The 14183-nt window shown below is 41.1% G+C and overlaps 1 protein-coding gene across 1 annotated transcript in view; it reads right to left on the reverse strand.

Annotated features, from left to right (window-relative positions):
- Nucleotides 1-14183, reverse strand: part of prkdc (protein kinase, DNA-activated, catalytic subunit) — a 75609-nt gene that overhangs the window by 26625 nt on the left and 34801 nt on the right. The window contains exons 44-62 of the mRNA XM_080418158.1: nucleotides 13676-13741; nucleotides 13527-13590; nucleotides 12711-12859; nucleotides 12102-12242; nucleotides 11725-11844; nucleotides 10358-10501; nucleotides 9812-9963; nucleotides 8597-8728; nucleotides 8002-8119; nucleotides 7645-7769; nucleotides 7064-7213; nucleotides 5483-5656; nucleotides 4987-5085; nucleotides 4013-4223; nucleotides 3178-3355; nucleotides 2594-2797; nucleotides 1867-1982; nucleotides 1111-1242; nucleotides 329-508 (exon numbers count right to left, since the gene is read on the reverse strand). Of these exons, the coding sequence (XP_080274284.1) occupies nucleotides 329-508; nucleotides 1111-1242; nucleotides 1867-1982; nucleotides 2594-2797; nucleotides 3178-3355; nucleotides 4013-4223; nucleotides 4987-5085; nucleotides 5483-5656; nucleotides 7064-7213; nucleotides 7645-7769; nucleotides 8002-8119; nucleotides 8597-8728; nucleotides 9812-9963; nucleotides 10358-10501; nucleotides 11725-11844; nucleotides 12102-12242; nucleotides 12711-12859; nucleotides 13527-13590; nucleotides 13676-13741 (2655 nt within the window). The remainder of the gene's footprint in view (nucleotides 1-328; nucleotides 509-1110; nucleotides 1243-1866; nucleotides 1983-2593; nucleotides 2798-3177; nucleotides 3356-4012; nucleotides 4224-4986; nucleotides 5086-5482; nucleotides 5657-7063; nucleotides 7214-7644; nucleotides 7770-8001; nucleotides 8120-8596; nucleotides 8729-9811; nucleotides 9964-10357; nucleotides 10502-11724; nucleotides 11845-12101; nucleotides 12243-12710; nucleotides 12860-13526; nucleotides 13591-13675; nucleotides 13742-14183) is intronic.

Here is a 14183-nt window from a genome sequence, read left to right on the forward strand (position 1 = left end):
AACTTGCAAATAGATTTCTTTCACCATAGCTTAGGCTCCAGATATACTCTGCAAGCCCCAAACTGATGCGGTCACCACAGTTCTATTTTAAACACACAAACTCTATACTTTGTTGACCAGGGTGGATCAGGGGTCCATCCTTGAACCCCTCCTTTGTTCCCTTTACAGTCTACACACCATATTTGTTTGCCAAAAATGCGACTCGTTGTGAGCTTGCACATCTGCTATATTTTGCTGAATGCCTATTTTTCGCCTGTTTTGTGTAACAATTGAATGTACTGCTAGAAGAAATACTACTGCAAAAACATTTATTTTGGATGATTCCAACCTGCACACAGGCCACAAAGGGGGGGAAACAGATGGTGCTCTTGTTGAGGAATGTGTTCATGTCACCCAGGAGCTCCGTCTTCATCCTCTGACTCTCCCCGGCTTCTCGGTGACCCTCCGACTCCCGTAAGATGCCGGCAAACAAGGAACTGAACAGCTGCTTGGCTAGAATGGCGTCTCTCTGGGAAAGGTGGGGGAGGGAGTTCAATTACCACACATTAAAAATGAGTCACCGTGCAGAGAAAGGGGCCCTCAAGCTGTTTGCCGTTTCTTTGGATGTTTTAGGGAGTGTGGTGGGGATTGTACTTCGATTCCAAACAGCGTTTTATTTAATAGTTTTTCCAATAGACTTTGACGTAAAGTTTGGAAGCAATTAGCAGATTCGCCGAATGACTTGGACCAAAACACCATTTACAACAGTGGTTGCTACTATATTTATATACTAATATTGTCGCTGACAGGGGGTAAAAACCTTGTGGAAAAACATACTTTTCAGGAGATGGGGGGGGAAAAAAATTATCCAATGTTATTATTTACTCACAAACTCGTGTTAATACTTTTCATAGGTTAAATATTTCTAAAAGCCCCACACACAAAAATCATACATTCACATGGCATGGGAAACGCAGATGGAGCTTTGATGTAAAGAGAAAACTTGCTGTGCACATTATGGTCAATATATACAGCAACCTCAAGCACCAGAGTTGGTGACCAATGACTTACATCATCTGGTTGCATTAGCTAACCTACGAATAGGACACAACTAGTAGCTGCCAGGCTAACCTGTGCCAGGGCCTGCAGCGGGGCGATGAGGCTGCTGTGAGGGATCTGGATGTCTGGGAAGTCTCCCACTCGGTAGCTCCGGTACAGTGTGACCTGAGACTCCTTCCGCAACCTCTGGTCAACTTTGTCTTCCTGTGGGGGACACACAGCCAAACCAATGCTAAGTTACACAGTGGCAAGTTGGGCTGAGTATAGGTCAGGACCCCTTTAGCTGAGAGAGAGATGAAATAGGGACCCCCCCCCCCACCACATATTGTATAAAATTGTGTTGCAGATTAAACTTTTTCATAGATTTCGCAGATAGCTTCATAGACTTGTCTGGCATCACTATCAGTACCATCAGTGTATGTTGGATTAATGTTAATGTATTTTCAGACATATAACCACTTAAACCGTCAATACTTAGTAAAATTGACATTTCACTCTGTACTTGGTCTTTTTTTTTTTTTTTTTTATCTATCCACCAAATCTCTTTGCCAAAAATAGCTGATCTACAAAATCTGCTATTTTTGGCTAAAGTAAAGATGCTAGGGTTGAAGTGTTTCATGTAAAAATAATTATCCTATCACACAAATATTTGGTGGGCCCCCTGTAGAAACCCTAGGGGTCCCAGACCCCCTGTTGAAGAGCCCTGCTATAGGTTGTAACTTAATACTCAAGCATGTCATTCCCAGCCTTCCAACACCAAGTGAGGGCGTGAACAGTTTATTTTCTCCAGTGTGGTTAAATCGGGACGGCGAATTGTTCCCTGAATACCTGTGTCTGTTTCTGTTTGGCGATCTCTTTCCGAGCAAAGCCGATGCTGACTTTCTCCTGGTCCTTGAGGAACCGGCGTCTTAACCGCAGGATGTCCAAACGTCGCTCACTCTCAGCTGATGGGCGACACAAAAAGGTAAGAGTTAAATTACAAATAGGTTCTTAATCTCTACCACTGACTTTAACATGTAGTGTTGTTAATAGGAATAAACACAGAAGCACTTCCTCCCAGGAAGTGGACTAAGAAAGGGGAGGAGCCAAACCAAGTTCCTGTCTCTACACAAAAAAGGAGGTAGTACCCCCAGAGGCAAAACAAAGGACAAGATTCAATTTTTTTTTTACCGGATGGGTTCCCAGATTGTATTGGTGGTGACACTGACATTTAATACAGGACCCAATTAGAGAAGTAGTTTGTTGTTGCCATGCGTGGATTTCCTAAACTATAATGATACAACACTGATGAATGTACTAATGAGAAAGAGAATTGTCTGTCTCTGGAAAGCACTCACGTCATGCTGGCTTATTTGATCATGCTTAACAAACACACTGGTGACATACACATTTTTTCTAATCAAATCCAGTGTGAGTGCACCTTAACACTTCAATCATTAGAAAAGGAGAAAATAAAAAAGGAACCAAGGGTCATATCAATAAATGAAATCAATGAGTAAGCCATCAAATAGTGCCGAGTACATAGAGATGGTGTGTGTCTTCTCAGAGAACCTACCTCTACTGCGACTGTCACCCTCATCTGTAGGCGCAGCGAGGCGCCTGGTGCCAAAGCCTTCTCCCGTTGGCCTCCTGGTCGCGGCCTGCCTCTCCGCCTTCTTACCCAACACCAACAGAGAGGAGACAGACTCGGAAGCTGGCGTGTACTCTGCCAAGGTGTCCACGCTGCTTCCTGTTAGCCAGTTATATGCAGACCGTCGACCTGGGAGGGGGAAAAAAGGTACAAAGTATAATGTTTAACCCATTAAGACCTGATGCAGATTCTACAAATGTCTTCTAAATCCTGACAGTTTTCTGAAAAACGTATGTTGCTAGTGTATATCAGTGGTGCTCAAACTCAACTCAAGGACCCGCAAAATTATATGTATTTTCCGGTGACCCCCATCTTAAAATATTTTGTTCCAGGGACCCCCAGAATCAAAGATTTGAGTTAGAAATGTTCGCTCATAGCGCGGCACAAAGTGAGCAGCCAAATACGTAACAATTTGGGGGTCCTTGGTACAAAACAAGTTTGAGAACTACTGCTATAGGCGCAAACAAAGGATTGCACAGCTCTGACTGGTATTGTGGTGGAGTTTTGACCTGCTGCTTGTGTCTGAGTGAACTCCAGGGAGGTCTGTGTGGCTCGGAGCTGCCCCGTCACCATCCCTGGTTGAGAGGCGGCCGTGCTCTCGAGAGCCTGAGAGGAGGCCTGGGTCTCCACAAACATGGGCGTCATCACTGTGCTCCGGTGACGCCAGTTGGAATCGATCACATAGTCCTATGTGAATGGAGAGAAAGAAAAAGGCAGCTACACACAGGGAAATGCACAGTGATATCACAATGAATGGGTCGGGGGAATTGGGGGGTATGTTTCCAAGTGTTTTTTTTATGGGAATCATGAACACAAAATCTGAACGGGAACAGCAAAAAGGTTTGTATGTTTACTTGCTTGAGGTAAAAAGGTTTGAAACTATTTTGTCAAATTAATAACGACATTACTAACAGCCACTTTTCCTACTCTCAACGTGACTAATAAGTAATCATTCTTATTGTTCATACTGGTCAAACTACCTTACACAATTTATTCCTTCATCAGTTGATAGTAAAGTACCAAATTCCCATATTTATTTGTTGCATTTATGCCTTCACATCTTAAGCCTGATTTATTCTTTGTTATGTGTGACGCACCAAAAATAGCCGATCTTCAAGCTTACAACGCGTTGCGAGGTTGTAGATCGTCTATTTCCGGTGCACGACAGGATGCGCAACCAAGTATAAAACCAGGGTCATCACTATGTTCCCCAGGTTCTATGTTACCCACTTACCTACCTTAGGGTTAGTTTTAGGTAAGTGGGGAACATAGAACCCGGGGTACTTAGATACGCTCCATACCATAAAATCAATCAAGCATTATTACTGCCCGATCCCAACTGACCTGGAAGGTGCATTCGGACAGCGGATACTCAAACATGTTGCGTGTGAAGTCCGGACTCTGGCTGGTCATCTCCAGCAGCAGATTGGTGGCCAGGCTGAGGAAGCGTCTTTCAATTTGACAGGAGTACAGGGAGTGGAGCACCTTCAGCATGCGCTCCAGGGTGGCCGTGGGCAAGCGCTTCTCCTGACTCCAGAAGTTACGTACGTACAGCCTGAAGGAGACGAGACATTTTGTACAGTGAGTCACATTATCCAACATTATATCGTCGCTGTCGGGCAGAAACCTCCAATCTCCATATTCTAACTTTTTGTGTTTTTTTTTCTCTTAAATTAACGCCCATACTTGATCATACTACTGCGTCACAAAAAAGCATCAAAACTTTCACGCCGCATTTCGATCTGCTACTTTTGATATTTTTTTATTTGAATCCTGAAAAGTCCACCCGACAGAGACGATATACAGACCGGATTGTGAGTAATCGCTTACAATGAAATTATATTCACAATAGAACAACTAATGAGAAAATAGGTGCAGACAACAAAAGAGCAAAGCTGACTGAATGACATGAAACGATATGGCAATTGAAAATACGACAAAAAGGACCATACCGGTGGTCTGGCATGTTTTTTAGCCCATTAACTATTTGATTTTACTGCTGACCATTTTTCAAAGCACGTAGTTATTTCTTTTATTTTTGAGACAGCAATTAAATTATGAAAATCATCATTTCAGAGACTTGTGAACATTGTGAAAATAGCCAAACTACTAGCTTACAACGCCTCGCAGCTCGAGGCGTTGTGAGCTAGTAGTTTGGCTCTCTTTCTCACATAATATTTGACAATTTGGTATTAAAAAGGTTCCGACCCCCAGTTTGGGAACCATTGCTCTAACCCATGGTACACACATAGCATACGTGGCACCGCACTTTGATTTGAAAATGTTCCACAAGAAAAAACTAATCCATGGATACTTACTGCAGGCCTTGGTTGTCATCAGTCAGCCCCTGAAGAAGGGTGTCTTTGGCTGTATTCAATACCTCCACTGAGGTGCTGTCATTCATGCTCTCTGTATCACTGGGAAACAAATTTACATTACTTTAGCAACAAAGTTCACTTACATGTATTGACATTGACAGGAAGAGTAATATTTAAAAAAGAACAGCAGTGACTAATGGGGATCAGAAATAAAACAATAGCTAATCCAACCACAACAAAATACCGTATGTAAAACATATATCGTCTCTGTCGGGTGGAAACCAAAACAGTGTCCAAAACAGTTACTTTTCAGGATTAAAATTCAAAAGTAGCAGATCCACAAGCTCAAAACTCGAGCTTGTGGATCTGCTACTTTTGATGCTTTTTGTAAGATCAAGAATGGCATTAATTTACAAAAAAAAACACACAAAGTTAGAATATGGAGATAAGAGGTTTCTGCCCGACAGTGACAATATATAATAAAAGGGAAGTTCACCTGTAGTTATCCTGGATCCACATCAGGATGTCGTACATCCTCTCCCTGCAGACGGGAGAGGCGTGCGAGATGAACGCCGTCACCGCTCCCAGGACGTCCTGAAGCTGAACAGGGGTCAGCAGGGCCAGGATCTTATGGACAATATCCAGACACAACCTCTGCCTCGTCTCATCCCTGACGGCACAAAGGGATTGAATAACATGAGGAAAGACAACATTGACCCATCAAGACCTGAGGCTGATTCTACAAATCCGATTCTAAATCGGTTGTTCTCAAACTTTTTTGTGCCAAGTATTTGGCCGCAGACCCCCATCTGAAAACGTTTTCTGCCAGGGACCCCCAGAAGAGAAGATTATTAAAAAAAAATCTAACACTTTCACGATTTTTCAAAAATAGCAGATGTACAAGCTCACAGCAGCAGCACGAAGTGACGCGCTGCAAGCTTGTATATTTGCTATTTTTGAGAACCACTATTCTAATCTACTGTTCTAAATCGTAAGAGTTTTCTGAAAAACGTATGTTGCTATAATTATATATATATATATATATATATATATATATATAGCGAAGATAAAAAATGACACAGATGCTTTCCCGTTTTTTTAAAAAAACATTATGCTCATTTCTATCTTAGAAAAAGGCTAAATCATCTCTTCAGGGCAGCCTTACTGATCATCCACACCATGTTTTGTGATACTCTACTCCTCTGTTCTAGAGTTATTTTCTTCACAGACAGAATGTGTATCTTCGTGTGATGACACAGTGTGAAATCACAGAACTGCATAGGATTACATCACTTGATCCAACAATGAATCCAATGCATCCAACCTCATCTTTCTTTAGTCTCTTCGTCCCTGAAATGTGACCCATTACATCATCTTTGGCCTTCGTGAAGACGCATGACGGTCACGGTATTGAGTAAAACTGCACGCAGGATTTCACAATGCAATACCCTTAGATTGCAATGGTAAATGACACCATCTGTAGGCGGTGTCACTACAATAATATGGGGCCCTTATGAGTACTTAAGCAGAGTACATGGATTAAAGCGAAATAAAATCTCACAACTGACAAAAGTTTGTTAGGCCAAATCCTAATCTGTAATTTTTTTAAAACAGCGTGAAAGGAGCCCCCCCCACACACTAGCGCTGTGTTTCTTAGACAATTTGCACATTATGTAGAATTATGATGTCTCGGTAGCCATACAGCCAACTAGTAGAAGAAATTGCAGATTGATAAATTCGGCTATACCAGCCATAAAAAAAAAAAGATAGTAATTTGGTATTTTAAAACAAAAACGCCAGAGGGTTAACCTTTGCTTTTATGAAATATCTAGAAGATTGAACATGCATTCTATTGCTAGTTTGACCACTTCAAATACTCCGAAAATAGGCATTTTTTTCGGTGCATGACATGCTTCCATAAAATACATGCTGACTTCTATGGAATCCAAATGGCTGAAATCAGTCGTGGTGACAGAACTGTAATCCATGAGAGTATCCGACCCGATAGCGATACTAGTATCGGAGCAAGTTTATGAACTGTGAATTAGTCAAGAACGTGGTTGAGTCCGACTCCTACCTATGAGCCAGCATCTGGATGAAGCCTTTGGTGCTGAGCGTCAGGTAGATGTCAGGGATGACCTCGGCCCGGCTCAGCACACACTCCAGACAGTGGGTCTTCAGGACGCCGTGGAGCTTGGGCAGGAGGTAGAACGCCTGATTCACAAAGCTAAAAACACACACAAAAACATTGGAGAAGAGAGCATTGAGAGAACCTTGCCGCTAGGGCTTTGTCACAATTATGAATTTTTTTACATGAGAATGAATTGTCACACAAATAATTGCAACACTGGAATAATATGAATACAAATTAAACTTCTGTTTGGCTTTTAGGCTTTGAAGTTGCACAGGGCAGATATGAAAAAACAACCTAAATATACAAAGAAATGACTGAACATGTTTGAAAATATTGGAAATTTTTCAACATGGAAACGATGATGACGATGATGTCAAATATCCAAAAAAAAAATTGATTATGTAATAATTGTGACAGGTCTACCTCCCGCATATACACGACGAATTCTAAATGACGTTCATTACCGAGTACAAAACACTACTTGAAAAGTATTCAATAGTATTTAATAGAAGTTTTAACCGTACCGGTCCATGAATGGAGGAAAGTGCTTGGAAACTTTGCTCAGGCAAACAATGAACTTGTCATCGATGTCCTTTTTCTTCAAATCCATTAGCTTACCCGCAGCTAGATTGAGAAGTGCCTGGGGATCCTGAAAGAACACGGCATAATGGTAAATCAGGACATGTCATGAACCCTAACATGGTCGTTCTGTTCATCTTCAATGTGAACGTTTTTCAACTCAAATTCACGTGTATTGCTCTCTGCACGTTACATCGGACAAAGGCGTGAAATATCGCTCAATGTCGCATCTCCACTGGACCACATAGTCAAATCCCCAATGCTAATTTATACAACAGTAAAACAAGATGAAACGCTCATACTTGGCTGTTGTCACTGTCAGTCATGTTCTTGAGGATGAGGCCGATGACCTCAGCAGCGGCAGCGTAGATGTCTTTGTACCTCGTAAAACACAGGTTGTTGGTGAGGGCCTTCATGTAGCTGAAAAAAAGCAAAGCAAACCAGAGAGGAACAATGTTTCACAAAATGGATTCACTTTAACCCAACTTAAAAAATGACCAGACTCATTGTCTATTGTCATGGTTCTCTTCTCTACATAGTTTTTTGTATTGAACTATTTTCAGTGGCGCATGATAGTGAATAAAAGTATACAGTTATTATCTCACAAATTCTAGTTGTCTAGTGTTCCAGTTAATGAGCCACAACTAACTTCTCAGTACTCGGATCATAAACAATTTTTCGGGATTCAAATTCAAAAGTATCAGAAGTAGCAGATCTACTCGCATTTTGAGTTTGTGGATCTGCTTCTTTTGATGCTTGTGTGAGACGCTGTAGCGCGTTAATTTACGGAAAAACACACAAAGTTAAAATATGGAGATAAGAGGTAAAGCATTTAAGCATTGTGTAACCAGATGGGTAGCATAAATAAAATAAAGGACCCATTTATTTTTTGTTTACCGGTCATATTCAATTCCACATGAGGCATCATAAGCCGGGAGGTTGTTGGCCAGGATGATTCCCAGCAGCTGAAGTCCCACAGAGTTGTCTTTACTGTTTAGGTCGGTGCCACTGAACCGCTCGTATATCACACTGCATATGGGCAGAACACAAACATAAATGATGATACAGTAGGAATAGACCAGTGGTTCTCAAACTTTTTCAAGTCAAGGACCCCCAAATTGATATGTATTTGGCCACAAACCCCCATCTGAAAAGATTTTGTGCCAGGGACCCCCAGATCTGCTATTTTTGAATAGCCAACGTATACATTGATAAAGTGGTTAAAATGACTGTGATGCTATACATGAACAATTTTAGCTGGGGACCCCCTGGAACCTCCCCAAGGACCCCACTTTGAAAACCAATGCACTATAGCACATTATCCAGCATAGGTTGAGCAATGATAGCGATGTTTGCTGGGCACATGTGAAGGAGGGCACGTTTTTTTTAATACACAACCCTGTAACTCTCCTTGTTTGTCAGTAAATCAGTGCCTGTCTCCAAATGCTTTATAAAGTTGCGTTACATTCACACACACCTATGGTGGAGGCAACCAAGCAAGGCACCAAACTGCCCATTGGGAGCAGTTACTGTAGTTACATTGTCAATGTGTTTTAATGCATTTTAAAATGTGGACAGATTTGAAGAAGTCTTGCCTAAAATGACCTTTTAACCCTGTAGTAGGTAGGTAACATTGTCTCCTTTATTCAGGTAAGGTATACATAATAATAATAATAATACACTTTATTTATAAAGAGCTTTTCGAAACATGGTTACAAAGACACATGAGTGACCATTTCATCGCCAGATGCACACAGAACCAGGAGATCACGTGGTCCCAAGATTTACTGCTCCATTCACTTCCTGGTTAACATATTTGGGAAATCGCCTGTACTAGTGATGTGCGGGTCGGGTTTTTTCATGACCCGCCCCGCCCCACCACGGAACCCAACCCGCCTCAACCCGCTCCACAAACCCATATATAAATCTATGGCTCAACTTGAAGACTCAAGACTACTTGAAAAGCTGAGAAAATCGCTGGTAGTGGATGATTTATTTATGTATTTATTCAGGCAGTGAATTACTTAATGTACATTGTACATGCAGGCTGAAGCCTAGCTTCATGGCCATTTCCACTGTGCAACAGCAAATAGAAAATGTGCCTGTTGTTACCTGTAAGGAACATGCAGACAGTCTTTCCAGCATTCGACCAGTGTACGAGTGATCTCCAGGTTGTGGCGGAACACGGCCCTCTTTGTGTCAAAGATGTTTGTCATCAGGAACTCCAACAGCCGGTTGGCCAGCACCTCATCTTTAGTGTTTCCCTGACACAACAACAACAACAACAACACAGTTGAGTACAATCATCTACGGTAGTTCGTCAATTAGAATATGTTAATCAATTAATTTCTAAGTAAAATAAAGTAAAATATCAATCTAGTAAGATAAGATAAGTGAATATGGTTAACAATAAAAAACAAAGCCAGATATGGCACAAAAACAGGGATACTTAATACTACAATGCAGTACAAATTAATAATAACTATTTATGCAGCACATTCTTTTAACTGGCTGAGCCACCGGGCATCCTATGCAATGCTTTTTAAAAACCAATGTTCCAATGTGCTTTACACTCTAAAATATTAAATTATTCTTATTTCCATTTTCTGATATTTGTAAATATGACAAAGAAGGTTGTAAAATGGGAATTGCATGAACCTTGGGGTTGGCCAGACTCGTCCAAGAGAGAACAGTCACCACGATATCCACCACCATGAAATGGATGCCGTGTCCTCCGTTGTTCCCAGACACCACCAGCTGTAACAGCGGCCCCAGCCACAGCTTGGCGTATGGCCGGAACACCTGGGAAGCAACACCCCACATTAAAAGGTATTAACCAGTAGCTTAAACTTAAACACAGTGGTTCTCAATTTTCTTTAATTTCAAAGGACCCCCCCTAGTTTGCTATCCATTAGGCCACCGGTCCCCATAACTCTGAGATGTGTACAAATGGAACTAAATAGACCCTTACAGCTTACAGGTCTCTTGAGTTACAGACCTGTAAGGGTCCATTTGGTTCCTAAATAGCCTATCTATTATTTTTCAGCAGATCCCCTGGAACCTCCTGAAGGTCCCCCACTTTGAGAACCACTGACATACGTTAGTACATATTGTACATGCAGAGAAAGCGGGAGATGAGACCGGTGTGCATATGTGACCGAGCACAATTAATAGATTGTCAGTCCCCAACCGCACACTTTACAGAAGAGCTCACAAATGGCAAGTAATCTGAATTTGATCAAATATTTGTTTTAACACAGATTGAGAGAAAACGTCATTCACCTACAAGCCAGAATTTAAATAGGCATGTAGATATGACAATAATGCAAATATATTCAATGAGGTTATTTCCTCCCGGCCAAAGTTATTTCACAGGGGAGACGTACAGTACCACTGTTGTTAACCCCTTACAACCTGGCGTCCCTATTTTGGACACGTCATTATAATCAAACATTTTCACAATGCGTTGCATAGCGACGCATTGTGAGCTTGCTGGCCACACAAGCTGTGTGTGCCATCTTTGTGTGACACTTTCGTACGACAAACTCGTAAAAAAGTAGTTAATTCACGTCCAGCTGATAATACATTTAATATGATCATGAGTAATGTTTCAAGATCAATCCCTTTATTTTTCTCAATATCAACTTCATTGTCAATTGGCAAATCTACAATTATTCATTTGTTAGGACAAAAAAGTTATTTTCAATCAAAGCAAGTGATAACCCATTTTGTTAGCCTGGTAAACCCTCCCTCCGGAAATCTCATTTCCATATACAAATGAGATTTCTGGAGGGAGGGTTTACCAGGCTACCATTTTGTAGCTCTGAGAATTAACCTTACTTTCATATGAAATGAAAACAAAAATGCATTTTAAATGACAATCTAGTTCCTGAGGTCAGTCACATTTTCACAAGTGAAAACATAACATAAAACATGTTTTATGTTAAATGTTGATTTAACTCAAGAGTGTATGAATTGACCCATATGCAAGATAGATGGGTAGATGACTGTGTGCAAGCATTTACCTCCTCAGTGTTGATGATCAACTTTGTGATGAACAGTCTGACATTTAGCGGTGTGGCTGGATTCGCTAGTTTGCCATGTAGAAACTTCATCCACGCTGGGAGCTCACTGGGTGTACTTCCCTATTCAACAAAGTGGAAAAGAAACTTTTCAATTGAGCCTGGCCACACATTTCAAAAGCCAAAACATTCAACATGGTGTTTTTCAAAAGATGTATTAATTAAAAAAAATAACAGGATGGAGTTACATTTGCATTTGACATTAAATGTTACATTTCAGCCTCTCAGTCTCGAAACAGGGTGAACTGTACAAGAGTCTGGGACGTGTGGAGCGTTGTCCCCGGTGGGGTACAACAATAATAAGCCACTAAGCCACTGACCTTCTCTACTTTAGGAGTTATATTGTTCCTGTGCATGTGTCCAATCAGAGCCGTCATGGCAGCCATGCACTCGTGCTGATTCAGTTCGTCCATCTCCAGGTCCAGCGATGCGTCCTGGGAAGAACTGCTGTCCACCACCTCCTACACACATTCCACAGCCACATCAGGTCACACACACACACACACACGCAAAACAAAAACAAAAAATCACTCAAAGAGCAGAGCTTCTTTCATCCAGGTCTTCAACAAGGGGTCCGGGACCCCAAGGTGGTCCTCAGAGTTACTACAAGGGGGCCGCCAAATCTTTGAGCGATAGAAACTAAAAAAATAAAAATGTATTAACCACTTGAACCCTAGCATCCCTAATTATGGGAGTAGAATTTGCCGAAAATAGCAGATCTACAAGCTCACAATGCAAAAAGGCCTGAAAAACTTTGAAGATCCCTGATATACAGTATGTAATAAAGAAGTCTGAATGGAAGTGATACACTGATACCCTCTCGGTTAGCTTAGGCCGTAGGCAATGAGTTAATTTACCCAACTTGTGTCATCTATGTATTTCAAGTCACTGTTGTGCAGACATAATGGGGTCAAGGTGTTGCGACTTACTCGTTTCGCAGTGCTGCGGACACGTTTGTCAGGATGCTGGGAACTGAAGGAGAAGCTCTGAACTCCGGTGGAGAAGTCAAACTGACTCATCTCCTCACTTAGGCTGCTGTCAGCCATGTATGACTGAGAGGACAGGTACACTGGCTCCACTACACAGGGGACAAAATGCAACGTTAGAAAACAACTGTGGAATTTTACACACCCACAGGGAGTGTAAGTGATTTAAAAAGTGTTAAATATCTCTATCAATATTTCCAGTAATCATTGCTATAGAGGTTTTGTTCAATCTGTGGTCACCCCATCTCTCCGGGTCTTTAGAGAATAGAAATAAATACTTTTGCCCAGGTCAGGATACCAATTTTATCCAATCAGGAGAGAGAACGCATACAGGGATACAGGATTATTATTTTTTAAAACACTTTGTTTTTTATTTTTCTTATGCTGCAGGCAGAAATACAATAACATGACATTTTGAGGGATACAGGATTGATGAAACATGATTAGACAAATTGGAACTGGAACACTATAAAATTGGAGCCGATACATTATCTTTGTGGGGTTCTCTTTCCAGATTGGATCAAATTGGTCTCCAGACCTGAACATTTTATTTTATTTTTTACTACAGAGCTGGAGAGATGGGGAGAATCCCTGTTACTGAACAAACACTCTATTAGTAGTGATTACTACCAGAATATAGAGCTCTAACTAAAACAATAAGTATTATTATTTAAAATAATCAGTCAGCTTGTTTTTTTCTGTGGTCTTTTTATGTCCTGTTCACGGGACACAAGCTGAGGAACATACTGTCAATCATACCTCCATTCTCCTCGCTCACTTCCTTTCTTATCATGATGTATTTCTTCTTTCTCTCGAGGGGAACCTGACAGCAAAGTTAACGATTATCTTAATTCAGTCATTAAGTGCCACATTAAAAGATGGGGGGGGTTCCGTATCAGAAGACATACCTCAATCTCAATAGGAAAGTTGTACATCCTTTCAACATCAATGAGATTTTCCAAAATGTACTGGTTCTGAAAAAAGGAAGCAAATGTAATGTAAACCAGTGGTTCTCAAACGTTTTGTGCCCATGACACTCCAATGGTAGTCAAAACGCAAGGCACAACTGTATTCAAGCAAAAATAGCCAATCTACAAGCTAAAAATGCGTCGCATTAAAATACCGAAGTCTGACAACACTGCCGCTAGAGGGCGCTATCCCCCTGCGTCGAGTTATTTTTTGTATTGGAATTCCCACAGACATATCTTAGATTGCGTCATATAAGAACTGTGTTCCAAAAATAAACAAATCACCCCGGAGATTTTATTCATATGGATATGAGAGCATCAACTGGTGGTGAATCAAAAAAATTTTTGACCAAAGACAGACGTTATCAAATGTAACTCAATATCATAAACGACACAGAGTCACACACCTGACAAATCGCCGGGGTGATTTGTTTATTTTTGGAAGACG

The sequence above is a fragment of the Gymnoscopelus braueri genome, assembly GCF_963280865.1.
Source record: "Gymnoscopelus braueri genome assembly, chromosome: 21".
Lineage (NCBI taxonomy): Eukaryota > Metazoa > Chordata > Actinopteri > Myctophiformes > Myctophidae > Gymnoscopelus > Gymnoscopelus braueri.